The 22,434-nt window shown below is 36.2% G+C and overlaps 1 protein-coding gene across 2 annotated transcripts in view; it reads left to right on the forward strand.

The window, feature by feature from the left end:
- The window catches only part of LOC128230763 (transformation/transcription domain-associated protein-like), a 69,482-nt gene that overhangs the window by 12,719 nt on the left and 34,329 nt on the right, over nt 1-22,434 (forward strand). For both annotated transcript variants that reach the window (XM_052943207.1, XM_052943214.1), the window contains exons 17-49: nt 168-225; nt 1,195-1,384; nt 2,012-2,106; nt 2,723-2,888; nt 4,787-4,953; nt 5,219-5,419; nt 5,973-6,214; nt 6,574-6,671; nt 7,245-7,378; nt 7,770-7,907; nt 8,713-8,798; nt 9,148-9,254; nt 9,591-9,781; nt 10,461-10,610; nt 11,358-11,444; nt 11,771-11,867; nt 12,492-12,613; nt 13,172-13,351; nt 13,467-13,538; nt 13,965-14,084; nt 14,571-14,690; nt 15,241-15,333; nt 15,860-16,000; nt 16,600-16,653; nt 18,520-18,593; nt 18,839-18,950; nt 19,361-19,450; nt 19,626-19,757; nt 20,075-20,190; nt 20,774-20,927; nt 21,178-21,285; nt 21,589-21,762; nt 22,114-22,212. In XM_052943207.1, coding sequence (XP_052799167.1) covers nt 168-225; nt 1,195-1,384; nt 2,012-2,106; nt 2,723-2,888; nt 4,787-4,953; nt 5,219-5,419; nt 5,973-6,214; nt 6,574-6,671; nt 7,245-7,378; nt 7,770-7,907; nt 8,713-8,798; nt 9,148-9,254; nt 9,591-9,781; nt 10,461-10,610; nt 11,358-11,444; nt 11,771-11,867; nt 12,492-12,613; nt 13,172-13,351; nt 13,467-13,538; nt 13,965-14,084; nt 14,571-14,690; nt 15,241-15,333; nt 15,860-16,000; nt 16,600-16,653; nt 18,520-18,593; nt 18,839-18,950; nt 19,361-19,450; nt 19,626-19,757; nt 20,075-20,190; nt 20,774-20,927; nt 21,178-21,285; nt 21,589-21,762; nt 22,114-22,212 — 4,168 coding nt within the window. The remainder of the gene's footprint in view (nt 1-167; nt 226-1,194; nt 1,385-2,011; nt 2,107-2,722; nt 2,889-4,786; nt 4,954-5,218; nt 5,420-5,972; nt 6,215-6,573; nt 6,672-7,244; nt 7,379-7,769; nt 7,908-8,712; nt 8,799-9,147; nt 9,255-9,590; nt 9,782-10,460; nt 10,611-11,357; nt 11,445-11,770; nt 11,868-12,491; nt 12,614-13,171; nt 13,352-13,466; nt 13,539-13,964; nt 14,085-14,570; nt 14,691-15,240; nt 15,334-15,859; nt 16,001-16,599; nt 16,654-18,519; nt 18,594-18,838; nt 18,951-19,360; nt 19,451-19,625; nt 19,758-20,074; nt 20,191-20,773; nt 20,928-21,177; nt 21,286-21,588; nt 21,763-22,113; nt 22,213-22,434) is intronic.

The following is a 22,434-nucleotide window of genomic DNA, read 5'->3' on the forward strand; positions in this document are numbered from 1 at the left end:
TGAATAATTTAAAATCAAATGTATTTTAATGCATTTTTGAAAAGTATCCTTAAATGAATGCCCTTAAATATTGATGGAACATTTACATGTCCATTAATGTAAATGATTCATAAATTACTCTTCTATGATTATAAAATTAATTTTTGGCTTTGTTGAATGTTTTTCAGTGTTCAGACAGTGAGAACCAAGGAAGAGAAAGAGGTCTTGGAACACTTTGCTGGAGTGGTGAGTACAGCCTGTTTAATAAAGAAAAGAAGTCACCCTAAACCTGTTCAACAATTATGAAACTTGGTTCACCTGATGCTAGAGAAAATATGCATATGAATATCAAGGTCCAAAACTCTTTGGTTGTATCACTTGGAATTGCGTGCAGTTGATATTGCATGTGACAGTCTGTGGTAGAGTTAAATGTATCTTTATGAAAGCAATGCCAGTTGAAATAGTCCCACAGAACAACCACTATAGTATTGTTTTCATTACATACCTTTAAAGTATTTTTTGAAGTATTAATATATTTTTTATACCCCCACAAACGAAGTTTGAGGGGTTATTTAGGAGTGAGCTTGTCGGTCGGTTGGTCGGTCGTTCTGTCTGTCTGTCGGTCGGTCAGTCTGTCGGTTTTCATGGTTTCCGGACGATAACTCATGAAAGGCTTGACAGATTTGAAAATTTTTTGGTACACAGGTGTAACATCAGAAGATATAGGTAAAGTTCGATATTGGGGCTGGTGGGGCCAAGGTCAAGGTCACTGTTACTAAAAATAGAAAAACGGTTTCCGGACGATAACTCATGGAAGGCTTGACAGATTTGAAAAATTTTTGGTACACAGGTGTAACATCAGAAGATACAGGTCAAGTTCGATATTGGGGCTGGTGGGGCCAAGGTCAAGGTCACTGTTACTAAAAATAGAAAAACGGTTTCCGGACGATAACTCATGAAAGGCTTGACAGATTTGAAAATTTTTGGTACACAGATGTAACTCATGAAAGGCTTGTTTTTATTACAATAGCGTTTAAATTCCATGACAAACATCCAATTTCTTTGTGTATTATTGCAGATGTACATTTGAATGCGAGAACTAGGTTTCAATGTGATGCAGAATCTACAAACACAGTGTTATAATTTTTATAATTTATTTTATCTTATTTTTAATTCATGCAATGTTTTCGACTGAAATTTCGCTCCCCATTTCAGTTCACGATGATGAGTCCGTTTACGTTCAAGGAGATATTTGCCACAACCATTGAGTACATGGTTGACCGCATTCACAACAACTACGCCCTCCAGATCGTAGCCAATACATTCCTCGCCAACCCAGCTACATCGGCAACATTTGCAACAATACTTGTAGAGTATCTGCTCGCTAGGCTGGAGGAGATGGGAAGTAAGAAATGTTATTTGTATACTTGGGAAAAGTGTATTTAAGCCAATGATGTTTTGTGTGAAATATTGTTGTATAGAAGAATTTTTACTTCTACCTTAAATAAATATATTTTTACCTTTAAATGTTTTGTAAGTCTTACTGATATTGAGAAATGTTTGCTAAAATATCATGACATTTAAGCTTAACAAAATGTTCATCATGTAATTCTTAATAATCCTGTGAAGCAATATTTATGATTAAAATAGCCCATAAGTTTTTGTTGTAATTTAAGCATCCCCTCTTCTCAAGGTTACCGGTGTTTGTATTAATTTAGATTGACTAAGTTGAATTGTTGACAAATATTTCAACCCTACATAATACATGTTCCTTAGTATGGAGAGTATGTCAGACACAGGGATTATTTTCTTCCGAGGCGTCAGCTGCCCATTCATCTCTGATCCTGAACTTTTTTTAAACAACTTGGAACGCACATATGCCATGGTCAGTGGATGACCACTTTTAATTTTCAGGTCAATTGGGCAAAGGTCAAGTTCATAGGGACCATAAATAGAATAATTATGGTGCTCCTGATAGGCGACACATTGCTTTGCTGATTCTAGTTTTATTAAATGTAAATATTGCCCCCAGGTAACATGGATCGCAGCAACCTGTACCTGAAGCTGTTTAAGCTGGTGTTTGGATCAGTCTCCCTGTTTGCTGCTGAAAACGAGCAGATGCTGAAGGTATGATAAAGATTACATGAGTGGATGATTTATGGGTCACCACTGTGTGAAAATCATGACTGAATGCTGAAGATTAGGAAGATTTGGTTGTGAAACCATGGAGCCTCATTCATGGAACATTAACCTTGTATCAAACAAATGACCTACAACATGTACATGTAGCATGATTTTAGATTGTGTGTTATAATGTTGACCCACAAAGTTCAGAATTGAATATTTGAATAAAGATTAGCCTTAAAATGATACAATGTAAACCATACATTTGTATGATATGCATTAGTGTACATAGACTATATTATTTCATATCTGTAAACATTCGGTCATTTCTGATTCTGTAGCATAATGTTTTTGTGTAAATCTACCTCCGAGAACTACGCTTATGTAATTTGACAAATATTGGTCAGTTTTTAGTACTTTTTGAAAGTCAGTTATTGATAGTTTTATTGTGAATATTGATATATATATATATATATATATATATGAAATAAAAGAAATGCTATGAAAGTTGATTTATCCTTGGATATGAATCACTTTTCTGTACTTTCATAAATTACATTACATGAAACTGCAGATAATATTCCCTTATAATCTGACCATAATCATAACAATATTCCAGCCTCACCTCCACACAATAGTGAACAGATCCATGGAGCTAGCTATGAGTGCAAAGGAGCCATACAACTACTTCCTGTTACTAAGGGCGCTCTTCAGATCTATAGGTGGAGGTAGCCACGACCTGCTCTACCAAGAGTTCCTTCCCTTGCTGCCAAATCTGCTCCAAGGTAACTGGTTATCTCCCTTTGGATGTTGATGTTTTGTTTTGCAGTTTTAGAAATACATGCAGTGTTCGACACTAACGGGGTCCCGGGATCCCGAGGACACCAATTTTTCGGGAGGGACACCTAAATTCAAAGTCTGGTATTCCGTCGGGACACTTAAATTTCTGACCGATAAACGCTAAATATCAATAAATAAGTAGCATTTCATAAATTATTACCTAAATTCGGGTCCCCCTAAATTTCTTGACAGTGCATGTCACAATGATATTATAATTATTATTGTCGGACCAAAGCGAAAGTATAGCTGACTTTTTGACTATAGTTACTTCATAAATCTATAAATAAACTGGGCGCATGCGGGTTAACGCTTCCGTTTTGTTGTTTACATTTTCAACAAGGTCAAAGGTAACAGAGATTTATTATCGGTTTTATACATAAGTGGAATTGTTTTGCTTATGTGTCAGAACCACTCAAAAAAGATGCCATCACTGGTGATACCTTTATGATACGACCTTCGAGTATTTACAATAACATTTATGGCACAAAAGACCGGCATCATACATTCAGCATTCTTTGTTAATTGCCATTTAACTTATCAGTATTCTTTGTTAATTTCAAAGACGTATATTTTAATGCTATGATCAAATCAGAATAGAAATAAACTTTGCTAAGTTTTATTCATTATCTTCAGTCAATTTATAAAATGTTACGACTTTATGGCGCGAAAATTAACATACACAATTTTTGGTCGTCTGCTCTTCAAGTATGCACTATACCTGTTGGGCAGTCTGATTGATTTATCAGCAGCTCTACTTAATATTGGCTTCAGTTTTCACAAGCCAGATGTAATATTCCTACTTTTTCTCAATGAAAAGCACCGACATCTGACAAGACCCTGAACCATTAAGTATTTTATGCGTATTTTCTGAAAATCTTAAAATAGTAACAAAATCAAGTTTTTGTATACATAGTTTCCATCTTTCTTTTTGACTGAAAACAAAAGGGACTTAGACACTCTACCGGTTTGAACCCAATCTACCAACTTAGAGACCCAAATATACCTAACTGCCATTGCCAGAGGTTCACATGTCTGACATTCAGTGCTACTAAACTTGTCATCACATGCTGCTGAAAACATGTATAATATGGTGTATACTTGAAATACAAATTGAAAAGTAAAAGACACTGCATTTGTATATTGAATATAATATTAAACAGGCTCAACAATGAAAAAAATGTAAAAAGTGGAAGGGACGCCTAATTTCAGGAAGGGACACTTGATTTCAAATGTTGGTGTCCCTTCGGGATCCCTTGGAAAAATGGTTAGTGTCGACCCCTGTACATGTATGCTCTGGAGTCTGGATCCTTTTTGACATACAGATGGTGTGGTTGCGGTTGTGAATGACAGTTGTAGGGTTGAAGCTAAAAAGTTATGGAAGGGCGCTGCACCCTGTCCTTTTTCTGCCCTCATGGAAACCAGCATGTGTACCCTCCTGCCTTCATAGAATTATAGTTGGCAGTTGGAACCTATTATTACCTTAATTAAGCGCAATGCCAACTATTTTCTTGTGAAAATGTTCAAATTCTATACTGCCAGACACAGTGTGCCCTTTTCTCCCTTAGCACCCTGTCCCTTTTCTGCAGTACCCTGTCCCCTTTTAAACCTGGCTTAAACCCTACTGAAAGTATGGCAATGAACATGATGACTCCAGCAACAACAAAATATACAAGTGGTGTTTCTGATGTCAAAACATGTAGTTTTGTGTGTATGAGAAACAGCTTGGTACCGTTTCACATTATACATCAAATATAAGCATTAATAAGATCATAGATGCTATTATTTTGCAATTTGTAATTAATTAATATTTTATTAATCGCCATCTCATCAATTTTCATGTTAGGCCTGAACAGCCTCCAGAGTGGACTACATCGTCAACACATGAAGGATTTATTTGTGGAGCTGTGTCTCACGGTCCCGGTGAGGTTGTCCAGCCTTCTGCCATACTTGCCCATGCTTATGGACCCCCTAGTGTCAGCACTGAATGGCTCACAGACACTTGTTAGCCAGGTAAAATTGTTGGCTTATGTTTTGCTATTTAGAAATATCTCCAAAGGAAGAAATTTGAAAAATATCATGGCAATAGTCTCTTAAGCTGAACAACTTCTTTTCTAAATCTAAGGCTCAATTGAGTAGAGTCATTACATGTCATGTTCCATGTATATATTCAATATTCGTATGTTGAATTTCGCTTCATTTTAATTAATTATGCAACTAAAAGAAATTGGCAGTAGTAATGTGTCAAAAATGTTATCATAATATTCTTCCATTCTAGGGCCTGCGAACCCTGGAGCTGTGTGTCGACAACCTACAGCCTGACTTCCTGTACGATCACATCCAGCCTGTGCGGGCTGAACTCATGCAGGCCCTGTGGAGGACCCTCCGTAACCCTGTTGACAACATCGCACATGTGGCCTTCCGTGTGCTTGGGAAGTTTGGAGGCGGGAATAGGAAGATGTTACGTGAACCACAGACAGTCAGTAGTTTGAATTGTTTTTTTTATTTTCAATGTGAACTTAATAGTGTAGGCAAAATCCAATGAATAAGCAGCAGAATAACGGATTTCACTTTTTACTGACAGCAGTCCAGAAAAAGTATGTATGTTTTGACAAAGCCTTGGTGTTGTTATCTGTGGCATTCAAGTCATTGGTGTGTGAAAAATTAAAAATTGCCAGCCACCTATATTTTAAAAAAAATGGCCCCATTTTTTAACAAAAAAACAAAAAAAAAACATATTTGCGGTTCACTCTGCCGTACTCTTGTTTTAGATTATTTTTCAGCTTTTTATTAAAATAATGTTTTATATCAGGCATGGAATTGCCATAGTTAGAAAAGCATAAGACTTGGGTCAGTTTGTATGCAAGTAATGTTTCTAGTATTTAATTCTCTTGTCCTGTGATGAAAACTTCTATTATAAAGATTGAATACTTTGATGCAAAGGGAAGGTTATGTCAGTGGGTATGTGTAATGGAAACTGAAAAAATTATTTGTTTTATTAACTACAAAATTTCCTATGCTTCACATTTCAGCTGCAATACAATGACAAAGAAACCGTAGGACCCTGTATCTCCATCTACTTCCCGGACTGTAAACAGCCCATCTCACTTCCTGTCGAGAAAGCAATAGACGCGGCTCTGACAGCTCTCAAGTGCAGCTCCACCGACACATACTATCGTCGTCAGGCGTGGGAGCTCATCAAGTGCTTTCTAGTCTCCGTTATGAATCTCGAGGATGATAAACCGACGCTGGATAATTTGTTCAACCATCCAAGGTTATATTATAATTGATTTAGTACTATTGCTCTCGAACTATGGAATTGTATTTCATATAGGTTTCAAATAAGACAAGTCGTTATCCAATTCAGGTTCTGCCTATGCATATTATTGACATATACGCTGCAAAAAGTGTCATTTGATCAAGTTTGTTTGAAAATGGGATTTGCTATGCCGAAGTCGTTGGGCAAAAAAATTTGACATAACTTGAACATCGAGATAACAAAATTTGACATAGTGAGTTTCGACTACATATTGTTTTGAAAAACTTTGGTACATCCTATAATGATAGACTACTGTGAAAATTATATCCATTTCTGGTTTTACCATTGTAAACAAGTTAGATTGTGTGTTACAGTTTCATTGAGAAGGAGGTTCCTATCAGTGGTCAGTTGTACAAGAACCCCGACGGCCATTCCAGGAAGGTGCATGAGCAGGCCCTCATTGGCATGTTTGGTATGTACTACATGGTATTAATCCGCTCCCAAACACACATCAGCTTGTAACTATTCATAGCCAACCTTATATGAATCCTATTTTTCTGACATTCAAGGAGAAGACCACTAAACATTTGTCATGGTTGAATAGTTTAAGGGTCTTGATTTTCTGATGGTCTGTGGCCATAGTCATTAACCACCTTACATTTAACTTAATTTTAAGAGTAATATTCAAATATTTTGAATGGACTGTAAAATAAATTGGTAAATTGACTGAATTGAATCATAAGAGCATGTCTAAGAATGATAACTATGTTGAATATGTTCCCAGGTTTGTAGACCACATAAACTCAATTCGGTAATACATTTATCAGTATGATATAAAAGATAAAATAGTTGTATTTCAATCACTGCAGCCATCAAATAGGTAAGTTAGGTTTATCATGATTGTATTTCAATGACTGAACCCATCAAGGAGTTAAGTTTAGTTTATTGAAAGGTGTGACACTACAACCCGATTGCTATATTTATTGACCGATATACTAACCTAAGACGAAATCCAAAATTTCATGGCCATTTTTGTTGTATTCAGTGGCTGCGGCCATCAAGGAGTTACGCCAATCAGCTCTGAGGTTTATGGGGTGTATGGTGCGACACTACACCATGATCGCTATATCCCAGCAGTGCGGCCCCTTTCCAGTTGGGGACAGACAGAACAAACTTCAGGTACCAAGATCAGTATTTTGGTATTAATTTATTTGTAGAAATAACATTTTATTTGTCAATTATGAAGAACATTTTTAATTTTATGAGAGTTCTTCAATATACATTGTCAGACGTGTCAAATAGTTTGAGGGCATTCAAAGATATATGAACAATTGAAAAATGTACAGTTTCATAACACATTTGAAAATCTGAAGTTGTGAGGGATATTGAAATTTTGTGGACAACATGACTTTGTTGAAAATGATGACAAGCATTGTGAAATTAAGACCGAGGATGGATACTAGAATATAAGCTACAGGGTCAAGCCCAGTAGTAAATTAGCTTACAAAAAGCTGATATAGAGGCAAAGTGGATATGGGCCTAGATATTGGATGCTTGTATATTATTCCAGGGAATGGACACCCAGATTCTTATTGATGCTTTAGCTGTGATTATGGGCCACGAAGAAAAGGAGCTGTGTAAACCAGGAAACCTAGCCCTTGTTCTGATTTTGGACACAGCTACAACCATACTGGGGTCAAAAGAAAGGGTACGTTGTTGTTCTTATTTTTAATCAGGACTTGTTTTTAGGAGTCTATACCAAGATTCACTGTGTGTGTTAACCAGGATACGTAGACCTTGTTTTGTTACTGGACATAAATGCAACTATAAACAAGACAGTTACGCATAATTTAAAGATAAACATTAGATTTATTTGTGCTGACTTAATGCTAATAAGTATAACATAGGCAAAACTGTTCAAGATAGTTTCATCAAATTAGTTAAACTTAGAAACACAAGGCTTTTTAAAAAAATGTGGATAAAAAATTACTTTGTTATGTCCCTTGATAGGTTAAATAAAACCAAACTGTTCAGATGAGTCTTGTTAAAGCTGCACCCTTAAGGATTGATTGTTTTGACAACATTTTTTTATTTTTGGTCTTGGAATGAGCCAATATTTGCTTAAATATCAGGAAACATTTCCAGTGATGTAAGACTGCTGACAAATTAGCAGATTTCATATCTATGTTCGAAAATTGATGTTTTATGGCTAAAAGCATTACTTACGCTTTAAGAAAAATGGAATTTTCAGCAGTTTACCAAACATTTGAGATCTGTTCTATTGTGAGTTATCTTATATGACTGAATTGAAGGCCCTGATGCCAAAATGAGCTGATTCTGAAACCAAATGATAAAAAAGGTGAAAACTGTCAATTGTAAGAGTTCAGATTTAAGAGCTTCTGTCAGGTTCAGTGTGTTCCAAAATTACGCCAAACAAAAATCTCTGCACTTTTACACAACCCAAATAAAGTAAATAAGTAAATGATTTTTTATATATTTTTTTTTTTTGGCAGGCATGTCAGCTGCCGATGTTTGAGTACCTGGTGGAGAAGATGTGCTCCCTGTGTTACGACAGGGCCTGGTACGCCAAGTGTGGAGGGTACGTGCCGGAGCATTTACAAATCAAAGTTAATACTACAATATTAACGTTGCTCTAGTCTTTCCTAGAGAATATATGACATTCATAAAGCATGAAGAGCTCAGTAGAATGATGTCATTGTTTATTTCATTTCTACACTTTTTTTTACCAGTTTGATGTCATAAGACCAATAGGCTGTTTTTTTTTACAGATGTTAAATGCTGAAAATACAATTATAACACACACAGTCATGGAATTGTAAGATAATGCCCGAGCGTTCATAGTGCCAGAATGCAGGGAAATGTTCAGTTTGAAATAATCGGTGACTTTTGATAATACACTTACAAATGTGTCCTTTTCTTGTATACAGATGTGTGGCAATAAAGTCAATGACTGAGCGGATGTCACTTAAGTGGGTTCTGGAACACCAGTTCCATTTCCTGAAGGCCCTCTTCTTCGTTATGATGGACTTGACAGGTAATAATGACCAAGAAATGTCCGTCCACCAGGTCACTTACTCCTTTTTTGAATTTTTTTAATGTCAATCAATGAACAGTTAGTTATACCAACAGGTCTAGAAATCATGTCATGCTTGGGAAAGTTATGCCAGGTAAAGTTATGCCATATTGTTTATCATTAACTATATAGAAATTAAATGTATGTTGCACATGATATGTACAAAATCCATATCAATAAAAGAATTCCTTATTTTTTCTATTCATAGCATATATAATCATTTTATCAAACTGTATTTCATCAAAACACATAGCAAATTGCACCATGTAAAGAAAATGTTTCCATCCCATTATCTAGGGGAGGTGTCTAGTGGTGCGGTTGACCTTGCCAAGTCGAACCTTGAGATGTTACTGACCATGTGTGGCCGCAAACTTGAGGGTGAACACGCTACCGAGGATTTACTGGCCGCGCAGAAAAAGTCCTTCCATGAGGTCACGTACGAGCTGGTGCGTCAGGTCACATCACCGAACACGACTGTCCGTGAAACTGTGAGTAGGGGCTCGCTCTTTAACCTTTTTCCATAAATGTGTAATGAGCTAGTGAATTAATAATTTGTTCCACCTCGGTGCTAGCCATTATTTTTGAGTTACTTGTTGTTTTTTCATGTGTAAACATGTTATTATACAATTGATTGAATTTTACTTTTAAGTTTTGCATAGGTTATAGTCGGGATCATTTCTAAATTTCTTAAAAATATACTTTTTATTATTTATTTTATTACTTGAAAAATGGAACATTATTGCAGGGTTTCTAAAGTTCAGGATTGATTCTGAAATCAGGATTAACAGCTTTTAACTACAGACTATTGTAAAGTTGTTAAGATTGTTCTTTGCTTTGCTCTGATCTCAACATAAAAACAGTTGGATGTACCTTGAAATGAATATAAACTACTTGAAAAAAAATTCTAAAGGGGTCTACGATAACTCACTACCCTGCTTTAGGAATGCATCATTCATACTCAAAGACAAACAGAACTTCAGCTGTTTTTAGGATTGACAAATTATCACCTATTAGAACCCCTGTATTTGATAGGTGTGATGTTGTTGGCATTCTAAGTTAAGAGCTTTACTCCCCACACATTGAACATGAATCTAAAGATTTGTCTTGTAGCCATTGTGTTTGAATGATTACAGAATATATTGCAATTGATAATCTTTGTTCATCAAGGCCATGAAATCTCTGGAACTGTTGGCTACTGTAGCTGAGAGGAGTGTTACAGTCATAATGGAGCCACATAAGGAAGTCTTACAAGATATGATCCCACCCAAGAAACACCTGCTTCGACATCAACCAGCAAATGCTCAAATTGGTCTTATGGTAGATTGTTATTCTTATTTAATATTAAGGGCTATTCTTGAATCAGATGTTAAAGAATAATGTATTGTTTTAGTTATGTATGTCAAAACTAAGAATCTCTACAAATCCCAGTTTAAGTTCCAGTCCTTCAAATAAAGCAGGAATATTGAGATTGAGATTGTCTCAAATGGGATTCAGCCCCATGTCTAAATTTCCTCTTTTTTGGCCAGTAGAGCTTATGCGATGGTAATGTGTACGTAGTATGTGCGTCCGTGCGTCTTTAAACAATTGCTTGTGAACACGATACAGTCTTCAATTTTAATTGTATCTCGATGAAACTTGTACAGTATTTAGATATCCGTTAGAGCTCGGTTTCTTCCGAAAACTAGCCAGATCCGACCATGCATGCCTAGATTATGGGCCTTGAAAGTATAAAAAATCAGTGGGTCTGTAAACAGTTGCTTGTGAACACAATACAGCCTTTAGTTTTGATTGTATCTCGATGAAACTTGTACCGTATCTAGTTGGTAAATACAGGCTTAAAGACCTTACACTCACATATCTTTTAAATTTTCTGACCATCTTCAGTGGTCATATTATATTATACTAGTACCCTTACTGTGAATTCAATAAAGACACATACATTGATGCAATGTTTCAACTCACCTGTACATCATTACTAACTGCAATAAAAAATGAAACTAAATTTGTAAAGGTTCTATGTGTTATGTGCTTGTAACAGTTAACAAACCAGAGGTTACATTACAGGATGGTAATACATTCTGCACGACGTTGAATCCACGTCTGTTCACCATTGACCTAAGCATAGGAGAGCACAGCGTCTACTTCACTGAGGTAAAGTGGTTTATGAATTGTACGTTAATGTACTCAATCATGGATAATGTTTTATGGTTAGAGGTAATTATGTATGAGTGGGCTAAAAGCTGCATTTGAAGGTCATCAAGTTGTTTTTATTGGAAATGAGGTCATAACCATGAAGTCTGCAGAGACAGTACACACTATTATAGCCGCGTCATTAATGATTGCTTTAATAATTGTCTGACTGAAAAAACACCATACCTGGTGAGTATTAGTTTCAACTCTGACACGTGTTATGTATTATAAATATTTAAGTAAACTTAAAAATTATTGAGAATCTAACCTTAAGTCTTTTTTCACAGCTCCAGAATCTCTGTGATGCAGAGGACTCAGTCCTTCTGAAGTTGCCATGTTACAAGTCTGTCACGAACTTGCTACCGCTACGGAAAAGTGCTCTACGTAAGTTGTCATTTTACAATTCATAGCATTTATAAAGTATAAACATACTTAATCTCATCAATATTTGGAGAGAACAAACACTCTCATGGGTATTACCTGTGTGACCTGGGTTGTTTTGTGAGGCAGAGAGTACCACATTGGACTGTGTGATAGCACTCCTTACATGCACAATATCCTGATTCAGATATCTTAAGAGGAAAAACATCCTGTTTGCCAAGGGTTGTTCTATGAGGCAGAGAGTACTGCATCGGGCTTTTTGAAAGCACTCCTTTCATGAGCAACAACCTTATTCAGAATAGATATATAGTTCTAGGTGACACCCTCTGCCATTGTGTCCTTGCATAGGGTTTATTGTATAGCAAACATCTTACACAAGTCATCATTCAAGGTCATATGAAAGTCCCAGTCAACTGAGATAACTAATAGAAGGATTTCCTAAATGTGGCAGCTAGCATTGTAGCGTGTTCTTCCATTTACATAAATATCAGTAACAAAAAACATAGATAGATTGATTAACCAGGTTTTATGTGTAAATTTAAAATCATTTCTGCTAATGATATGGTTCTATGTTAATGTAAAAAAATACTTTTGAAATGCAACTAATGTATACTGTTAATGTCACAGGTGCTCTGGCAGCATGTTCGTACATCCCAAACAAGCGTGAGAAGATTTTCCAGGTTCTGTACAAAGCCCTGAACAGCAAGACGAGCGAACTTCAGGAGGTGGCCCATGAGTGCATGAAGAGTGTAAGTATTGGCTGTTATACTGGCACATAATACAGTTTTGCTTTACACTCAGTTTAATACAAAGCCCTGAAATCAAGATGAGTGAACATCAGGAGGTGGCCCATGAATGCATGAAGAGAATAAGTATCATCATTTATACCAGTACATAATTCAGTTTTTCACATTTCGCTGTCTTGTATGAAGTTGTAAACAGCAAGTTTAGTTGGCAATGCAATGTAGACATTATTGTTAACGCTTGGTCATTATTGTTACCTTGACCCCAAAATGAATATCATAAGACATAACAAAACAAAGAATCTCTCCAAAACCCAGTTAAAGTTCCAGTCTTTCGAATCCAGTGGGCCTATCGAGAATGAGATTGTCCAGTCTGATTCACCCCCTACCTTCAATGTTGGGCGATAAATGTAACCTTGACTTTGTAAATGATAATGTTTGACATGCAGTGAGATAGTGCACAGTGCAATGCAGGCTTTGTTACGGTTGGGCAATTATTGTAACCTCTCCCACATCAAATGATATGAAGCAAAAATGTTACCCTGTTTAAATTCTTGATTACAGTTCCAGCCATTCATATCGAGTGGGAATATCGAGATGGAGATTGTCCACAGTGCTATGCGGCCTCTGTTGTTAATGCTGGGAGATTATCGTAACCTTGACCTCAACGTGATTCAACGCCTCTCAAGTCTTACTCAGCTGTTTCCTAACACATTCAACGAGAAACTCTGTGAACAGCTTCTGGTAACTATGCACAAATCTCAGTCTCTGTTGTTTTTTAAGTTATGAAATAGGGTGCATTTTTAGAAAATATTAAGTGTTGTTGTTTTGTTTGATAATTGGAATTATTCATTTTCAGACTCACCTTAAGAAATGGCTTGAAATTGCCAGCACAAGTCAGAAATCTGGTCAAGTCCGAGCCACTGGGCAGGTCTGTATATCCAAAGATTGAGTTAGAGGCTGTTAAATCTGAACTGATTGGATTAAGTCTCAGAAACACAGGGTGACTTAGGCACTTCAATGTATGTGTGTTTCATTCTTGGTTTGGTATGTTAACCAAGGGCTATTTTATTGTCATGGGCTTTCGACGCAAATAAGTTTCATGTTTGCATGTTTCATCTTGTACATGTTTTGATGCAACTCAAAAAGATTAATGACTTAACATTTTTAAGGACATTTTATCTTATGTTGTAACTTACAACTTGTAAGAGTTATTTCAGTATATTTAGTTATGAATTTTTCCCAAACAGTTCTTCTAGCCCTTGTTCTTGCATGTTCTTGCTCACCCTTATTCATCATGTTGCATGCAAATGGACTGTTCCTTTTTTCGGGGATTTGATTACTGGTTAAATTGCAGGAACTGAAGATTTGCGCCGCTATTATCAACATTTTCCACCTCATACCAGCCGCCAGCAAGAAAATGATCGAACCCCTGGTCAAGGTCACTCTTCACGGAGAAAAGAATCTCCTTATGGAGGTAGGTTTGCTTTGATAAAATTTTCATGCTATGTTTAACACCTGAATTATCAAGTAGCCGGTTTGACTGTCTTATGAAATGTCAGCTCTTGATTTGATATTGCATATTTGAAAAATAAATTTGAAGAAGTCATTTAGAAAAAGTGTATGTTAGGAGTTTATTTTGGAGTTAAGAGTAAAGGGAGATAACTGCAGGCCATCAAGCAAAGAAGCATGACGATTTTGTTTTGAAATTAAAAGATTTAATTACTTCTCCTTAGTTGAATTATGGGTTAAGCATGTACCTGGCCAGCTTTGATACTTTGTGTTCTTGATCAAAACTTTTGTAAAAATCTGGAAAAAACAATGTTAGTGTAGAATAACCATATATTTCAGATCAGTGAGCTATTGAAGACATTCCTCATTATCCAGTCTGTAATGAACAATGCCTACCTATTTGTTTCCTTATTGTTTCTGATTTTGTCTAGCTTGATTGTTTATTTTCCAGCCTGGAAGTCCATTCAGTGAGCCACTGAGGAAGTTCCTTGTCCGATACCCGGTACAGACAGTGGAGTTTATGATGAACGACACCAACATTCGGGATATGCAGTATCTGCGATACTTTGTGGTTAGTGTTGTATAGATGTGCATGTCCCAATACTTTGGCCTGCCGCTCAATGACATGAGCCCAGGTGGTGACCTCTTGGAAAGATATCGATGGCCCCCATTTGCACAGAACCAGGGATGTGGACAATTAGAAAGTTTATGGAAGGATGAATTTTTCAATATAATTATTATACAGGCATTGGAAGAGATAGTGCAAACATGCAAAAAGAAAGCAAGCTAGTTTATGTTTAGCAGGATTAATAAGACCATTTAATTTGGCCCTACTTGGGCTATCCTGCACATATAATTGTTTTAAAACTGACAATTCAAACAAGCTACTAATTTTTATGCAGATAATATGCTAGGATATATAATAAGCAAGAGAAATATGTTTAAACAAAAATGGAAAAAAAATCTGAACACTGTTTAATACTCAGGGAAAAAACAATACTGAAATAATTTATTCCAAATCCATATGATCTACAGTATGCAGGCAATAATTTTAATGATAACCCGGGAGGATAGCTGCCTACCGGTACTTTCTATCATAAAATGAGTCATTTCATATTTAGTACCTGCTGACACTGAAGGAAGGCCAGTCATTCCGAGATGTGATGAAAACAAATGTCATGAAGCTTGTAGCCATGTTGTCTTCTGCTACCCAGGTAAGTGTCCCCAAAATAGGCTGATATGAAATGTTGGAATAGACAAGCAAGTGAATGTTGATAACTGTTTTACTGATTAAAAATGAAAGTATTTAGTAAGGGCTATTCCATTTTAACATATAACTCCCGGGGGGGGGGGGGGGGGGGGGGGCACATTAAAATATACCATCCCCCTTCAGAAGCAAATTTACCCTTCTGGGGTCCAAATTTGTGAAAAAATACACCCATCTATATACTATTTAAATAACTGCCTCCCCCCATGGGTTATATGTTTTACTCGAGTAGCCCTAAGAAGGTAGATGGAATTTCTTTTAGCATCATAACAATTGTCGAGTGAAGTTGGCATTTTGAAAATTTAATGAGATTTTTCATTTATGTGTACATTGTGTACACCAACTGAGTGAGTGTATATTATCTGATGTAAAAATCATGAAGCCCCTTTATCCCTACCTACTTTGCTTTGACTTTCTATATTTAAATGTATTAAAAAAATAATAATACAACTGTGGTTATTAAATACCTTCAGCAACCACAACAGCTAGGTCAGCTACAGCAGCAGCAGGTGTCACCACCAGCACCATCAGACCTACTTGTGTACCAGGCTATACTGCTGACCCATACGCTTGTCCGCTTTGAAGAGGAATGGCTTTCAAACCAACCCCAACTGGTAAGAAATCTTTCATGCAAGTTTTTATGCCACCTGCATAGCAGTATGGCAGAAGACATAGGGACCATGTCATCAGCGTCTGTGTCATTACATATTGTGATAACACCTTTGTGTCTGCTGTCTCACTTGAACATTTCTTCTCGAATCTTTTGAAAACTTTGCAGCAATTGCTTATTGGCATATTATTAATATCTTAATTGATTTTGATTACCAGTCAGAGTCATGACCCCTGAAAGTGAATTGTCAAAATGATGGATGTGTTGGCATTCGGATTCACAAAAGTCTAGTTTCTTTCTCATGATCCTTGCTGAGTGTTTTCAGTTAGTCAAAAATTGTAGAAGAGAAAATTATGATAAGCTGGTCTTATAATCGTCTTTTGCAGTAGAAGATAAATTTTGTTTTGAGGTCATTCAGAGCTAGTGACACAAAATCATTTTATTTTACATTTATTATTCTTACAAAATTACTTATTTGCATATTCGGAGTATTTAGTCTTCATGATTTAATGAAGCCAGTGTTGTTGTTTTTTGTTTTTTTCAACTTTGACTCATAAGCTTAAACCCCTACATACATGCATGTACTTACTTTATTTCTTGTAGATGATGTGTTTGAAGAAGCTGTGGGTAACGGATGAGTTCCAGGCTGATAAAGCGGTAAGTATTGTGCCATGGAGACGAACTAGACTTTGTTTTACTGTTTTGTGCAGCCTGCAGTTTAGATTCAAATGACCTAATATGTTACATGTTATTTTTGAGTTTGATAAATGTATAAAAAGGTTATGGCTGTCTGATATATGTAATGATTACCGTAAATGACTGGGTATTAGACGCACTTTTTTTCCTCAGATTTTGATGCAAAAAAATGCCTGCGTATAATACCCAGTAACAATTTTTTGAACTTTTTTTCTGAGGTCAATTTCAAGCCGAGAGTTTGTTTAGATTTATGTAGAAAGGGATGTTACTCACGTCATATTGATCGAGTATATACGGGTTAAAACGGCAGTTGAAGATCGGGATACGGTATATCGTAAGACATTTATAATTTCAACAAAAATATTTTTCGATTAAAGTTACCGTAATTCACCTAAGAGGTCGGACACTCTAAATATTTGGACACCCATAATTATTTCCCAAAATAATTTATTTTGCGTAACTAATTTTCGGACACCCAAAGGACATCAATCATAACTTTCATAGTTACCAAGTTTCACAGACGAAGATTATTGATTTTTATCTTTACAATGCATGGCTAGATTACCTAACCGTATACACCACTGTGACAATTTAATTAGTTACTACCCATCCTAAACGATTTATTGCCTGTTGAAAAGGAAGTGTGATATATTTATTTGAGGATTAAACAAACAACAAGGGCAATCAAGGGATTAAGAAAACATCAACATGGCATGTTTGTAAAACGATCTGCCAATAAGCTTTCAAACTTGTACCACACTTATAGACTATATGAAGCAATAATCGTACAGTTATACATTAATCCTGCATAGCAATGTCCATGCTCTCCACGAGATCCTTGTGGGTATAACTGTAAGTTTTGTGACGTCACACAGTGTGACTCTTTGATCTGAAGCCGATAGAATGTGTTTATTCAGTTCAGTGCATGTATAAAATGGTGTTTTAATTAACTTGATGAAGGATTTACACTTATAGGCGTAATAAATAAGTTTATGACCATTGATTACTACGGATAAATTAATAAGTGGTAAAAATAATTAATTTATGGTGTCCGAACTCTTGTGAATTACGGTATTCAATATTATTTTGAATAATAAATTGAATTAAACAATAATCAAACTTACATATAAAAAAGCAAAGTTGGGCACTGTCAAAATATTTTTTGCATAACATAACTTTTCATTCTCGACAGTATGGTTGTATGGTTTTAAAGATAACCATCGCCATTTTCACGAAAAAAAATTTTTTGTCACTGTCAACAAACATGGTGGTAGAAAATGCCGGACGATTTTGACATTTTTTCTATGCGTCTTTTAACCAAAAACATAGATTAAAAGTTTTTTCCTCGTACTTTTCACACATTTTTTTCCCTGCGTCTAATACCCCCTATCGTCTTATACCCAGTCATTTACGGTAAAGGTCTAGTATTCTGTGAGATTAATTAACAGAAATGGCCAAAAAAATGAGGTCAAGAAAACTCTATAATTCATTGTACATCTGGTCTGAACAAATACAAAAATGCATAAACATGTTCACACCGTATGAGAAATCTGCACAATCAAGTAACGTTCATACTGTCACAAGAAATGTAATCATTTGATGAGGGTGGGTGAAGTCTAATGATGAAGATGTTTGTCTCCCACCCATGAGGTTGTAGGTTTGGGTTTGAGCCCCGCAAGGGAACTTTCTCATGGCCTGAAAACGGACAAAAATGTTGGTTTCTGTTAAGGAAACGTTATTCGAGAATGATTGAGATTGTATAAGCTATGAACTTAAGCCACAATCTAGCTACCAGAAGTTTTTGTAAACTAATCATGTATGTTCCAGGTGGCAGACATCCCAGATTACAGCCACTGGAAGGTCCCTGCCATGGTGGTGAAATGTCTCCTCAATTACTTCAAGTCAGTATTTGGTCACCTTTTTGTCAATAAAATGCAGCATAGATTTTATTTAAGAAAAACTGACTTGGACTTTTTCACTGGAAGATTTTGATTTTACAACAAGTCCCATGACTGGTCTGAATTTTTTAAAAATCTTAAGCAAAACACATACATTCTTATTTCAATATGCATAACACTTGATTGTATACACCATTTTTATTATCGTGATTATCCTTAAAATAGATCACACAATTTATACATTTCAGGCACAATACCAATGAGATAGAGCTATTGTTTCACCTGTTGCGATGTTTTACAACTCGTCATGTGCCCCAGTACCAGTTTGTGAAAGATTTCTTGGACAATACTGTTGCTGCCGTGAGTAACTTTCCCTTAATTTTGTAAAAACATAATGATGCACTGAAAACTACAGGGACAAGCCCAGTAGTCAATATCATTCTTCACTTACAATTTATTCAGTCCAGGATACTGCTTTGGTGACAAAAAAAGGAACAAATAAAAGTTTGCTAATTTTGATTGACAGAAATAACCGTCCTTTATCTCATATAACCATATATGTTATGTTATCTCCCTTTGTTTCTGTCCTACACATTGTTATCTCCCTTTGTTTCAGTCATAATATTGTTATCTCCTATTGTTTCAGTCCTACACATTATTATCTCCCTTTGTTTTAGTCCTACACACTGTTACCTCCCTTTGTTTCAGTCCCACATATTGTTATCTCTCTTTGTTTCAGTCCTACACACTGTTATCTCCCTTTGTTTCAGTTGTACACAGTGGATTGGAAGAGGAAGGCCTTCTTCAAGTTTGTAGAGATTTTCCACGACCAAACCTGGCCTCAGATGCTAAAGGCGAAGGTTAGCAGTGTCTTGATTTTAACTTGTCTGTTTTGAATGGAAAAAATGATGATTATTGGTGGCCACTTGATGGGCGTTTGTCTCCAAATGTAAACTTAATGACCACCCATTCTCCTGTTTCGAGTTTTAGTTGTTATATGAAAATAAATAACATGAGACAATTTCTTATTTTCAGATTATCCAGTATGTGCTACTGCCCTGTTTCCAGCAGTCGTTTGAGGGTACAGATGGAGACCGACTTATTGGGGGACCGGCCCAGCCTGACCAAGATAGCCCTGATAACATTGTGTCCGTCTTCATCAACAAGGTATGTATTGCAGGGTAGAGATTGGGGGAGAATGTGTTACTGCCATGTTTCGAACAGTTGTATAAGAGTATTGACAGGTAACGGCTCATTGGGTGCCCTAATACCATTGTCTTTTTCTTCATCACTAAGGTAATTCTTTAGGGCCATATTTGGAAAATATGCCTAGTCATAGCACCAATTATGTTATTGATCTTTTTTGTTACAGGGCTTCTAAACTGGCGTGGAAAATCATGAAATAAAATCATCAAAACAAGCAGTCAATACTTGCATAAACAACATGTAAATACATACATGTAATTGTGTACTGCTGGTTTCAGGTGATTGATCCAGAGAACCCCTTTGGCAACTCTGACGCTGTCCGGATTTTGTTACTCCAGTTTTCCTCTCTGTTGGTAGAGCAGGCTGCTCCACATGTACATGATGCCGCTAACAAGTGAGTCGTCATGCTTTTTGTGCTTATTGTATTATTCAAGTACAGAGTTTAGTTACTCAAGTTTTCTTCAGGTACATGCTTGTCAGGTGAACTTGCATGCTTATCATGTGATTAAGGTATTAGCCATTTCAAACTTGTATGAAAAGGTTTTTCCCAAATAGAAAGTGTTTTCATCTTGCAAAGACTAGCATTTGCATTAACTCCAGACATCTAACATCTTACATCATGTTGCTCAAAATATCAAGTGAAACTCGTAAACATGTTACCAGACACAATTCAGAAGGCCCATAACTTGGGCAATATTATTTGTTGAGTTATACCCCTCTTTAGACTCACAACAGGCAAGCTTTGACATCTACTTAAGGTGCTTTTGTTTTTTTGGCCATCATGATGTTATACAAATTGTTATCATAAATCCTACTTAATTTAACTGTATTATTAAATTAAATTTTGCATGTCTTTCTCTGGAAAATATCTGTACAATCATGGCCTGTTTAATCACATGGCCAGTGTACTATTTAGAACACTTGTTGTTTATCAGGGGCAGGCAGCCCACTTATGTCACTCATTTTCTATTTTACAGAAAGCAAGGTAACAAGCTACGTCGCCTGATGACGTTTGCCTGGCCGTGTCTGCTGATGAAGAATTGTATCGACCCGGCAACCAAATACCACGGCCACCTTTTACTGTCACACATCATTGCCAAGTTTGCTATTCACAAGAGAATAGTTCTACAGGTTGGTGGCTTGTGTTTTGTAGTATGACTTATCATTAAAAAAAGACATGTTTATATCTTGACAGTAAGTCAATTTTTAGCCAACTAATATTAAAATATATATAGACTGTTTGTTTATATTTTGACAGTAAGTATATTTTTGGCAATTTAAGACCCGGAAGATTCAAAGCTCAGCCATGCATCATTTGATATGTTGTCATATATGGATAGTGTTTACGTTTGTGATAGTCCATAAATTACCTATCCCACAGGTGTTCCACAGTTTACTGAAAGCCCATGCAGTAGAAGCTAGGGCGGTTGTGCGTCAAGCTCTAGAAATTCTCACTCCAGCAATGCCTGGCCGGATGGAAGATGGAAATGTACGTACAGATAGCTTGTTACATATTCATTCGTTAGATTAGATATAAAGTATGAGTTGAATGAAATATGGGGCTATATATTTTGTCTCCAAATGCTTATAGAGGAATATAATGTCCTTGTACTGGTATGTATCTAGCTAGATTTTACTCAGCTTTTTTAATACAGTGTTTGCTTTAATTTTTATTCAACATCTCAGTTTTTGAGTTTTGACTCCTGATAAAATATCTCAAGACATTACCTAAACAAATAGAAGCACAATATTTACATGTTTATCATAACCATGGTTACACTCCACTGTACAGGGCATGCTGACACACTGGACAAAAAAGATAATAGTGGAAGATGGCCACTCTGTTGCCCAGCTTGTACACATTCTTCAGTTGGTGGTGCGACATTTCAAGGTCTATTACCCGGTCAGACACCACCTTATACAACACATGGTCAGCTCATTACAGAGGCTTGGATTTACTCAGAATGTAAGTTATACACAGGGATGATCTTAGTAAGCCTTTTATAGGTTCAAAGCTAAGAAATATACTTTGAAAGTTTAGTGATAATGTAAATTGTGAAAAGGTACATGTGTTTGAGTCAGATTGATTTGTTTTTTCTTACATTTTGCTCAACTTTGTCAGAAACGAACAAAAAATACTATTTTTAAGTTGCAGTTTGAGGTTTTTGTGCTGTGAAAAAAGAAAGTAGTAGAGACATGTCCAAACATTTATCTCAAGGTTGAAGTAAGATTTCCTGATGTGTACCAATCTCTTATCATTATAATCTCAATAATCTGTGATAATTGTATCCATACTTCAAACATTGTCGTTTCTTAGGCCACCATAGAGCACCGTAAGCTTGCTGTTGACCTGGCGGAGGTGATCATCAAATGGGAGGTACAGAGGATCAAGGAGGATCAGGAGCCCAGTGGAGAGGTAACAGGGGAGGGGGGATTAACTGATTGGAAAAATAATCTGGGAAGAGGTATTGAACTTTTCAAGAGAGGTAACTTAGACTTGGTAACAGGGTAGATAGTTGTTTTAAGATGACATTAAGGAGTTACGAGGCTTATAACAGTCACCCTTGCATAATTGTTAGCATAGATGGTGCCATGGAAGCTTGGTTTAGGTTTTGTACGCAAGAAACTATCATGCATA

This window comes from Mya arenaria, chromosome 1, assembly GCF_026914265.1.
Source record: "Mya arenaria isolate MELC-2E11 chromosome 1, ASM2691426v1".
NCBI lineage: Eukaryota > Metazoa > Mollusca > Bivalvia > Myida > Myidae > Mya > Mya arenaria.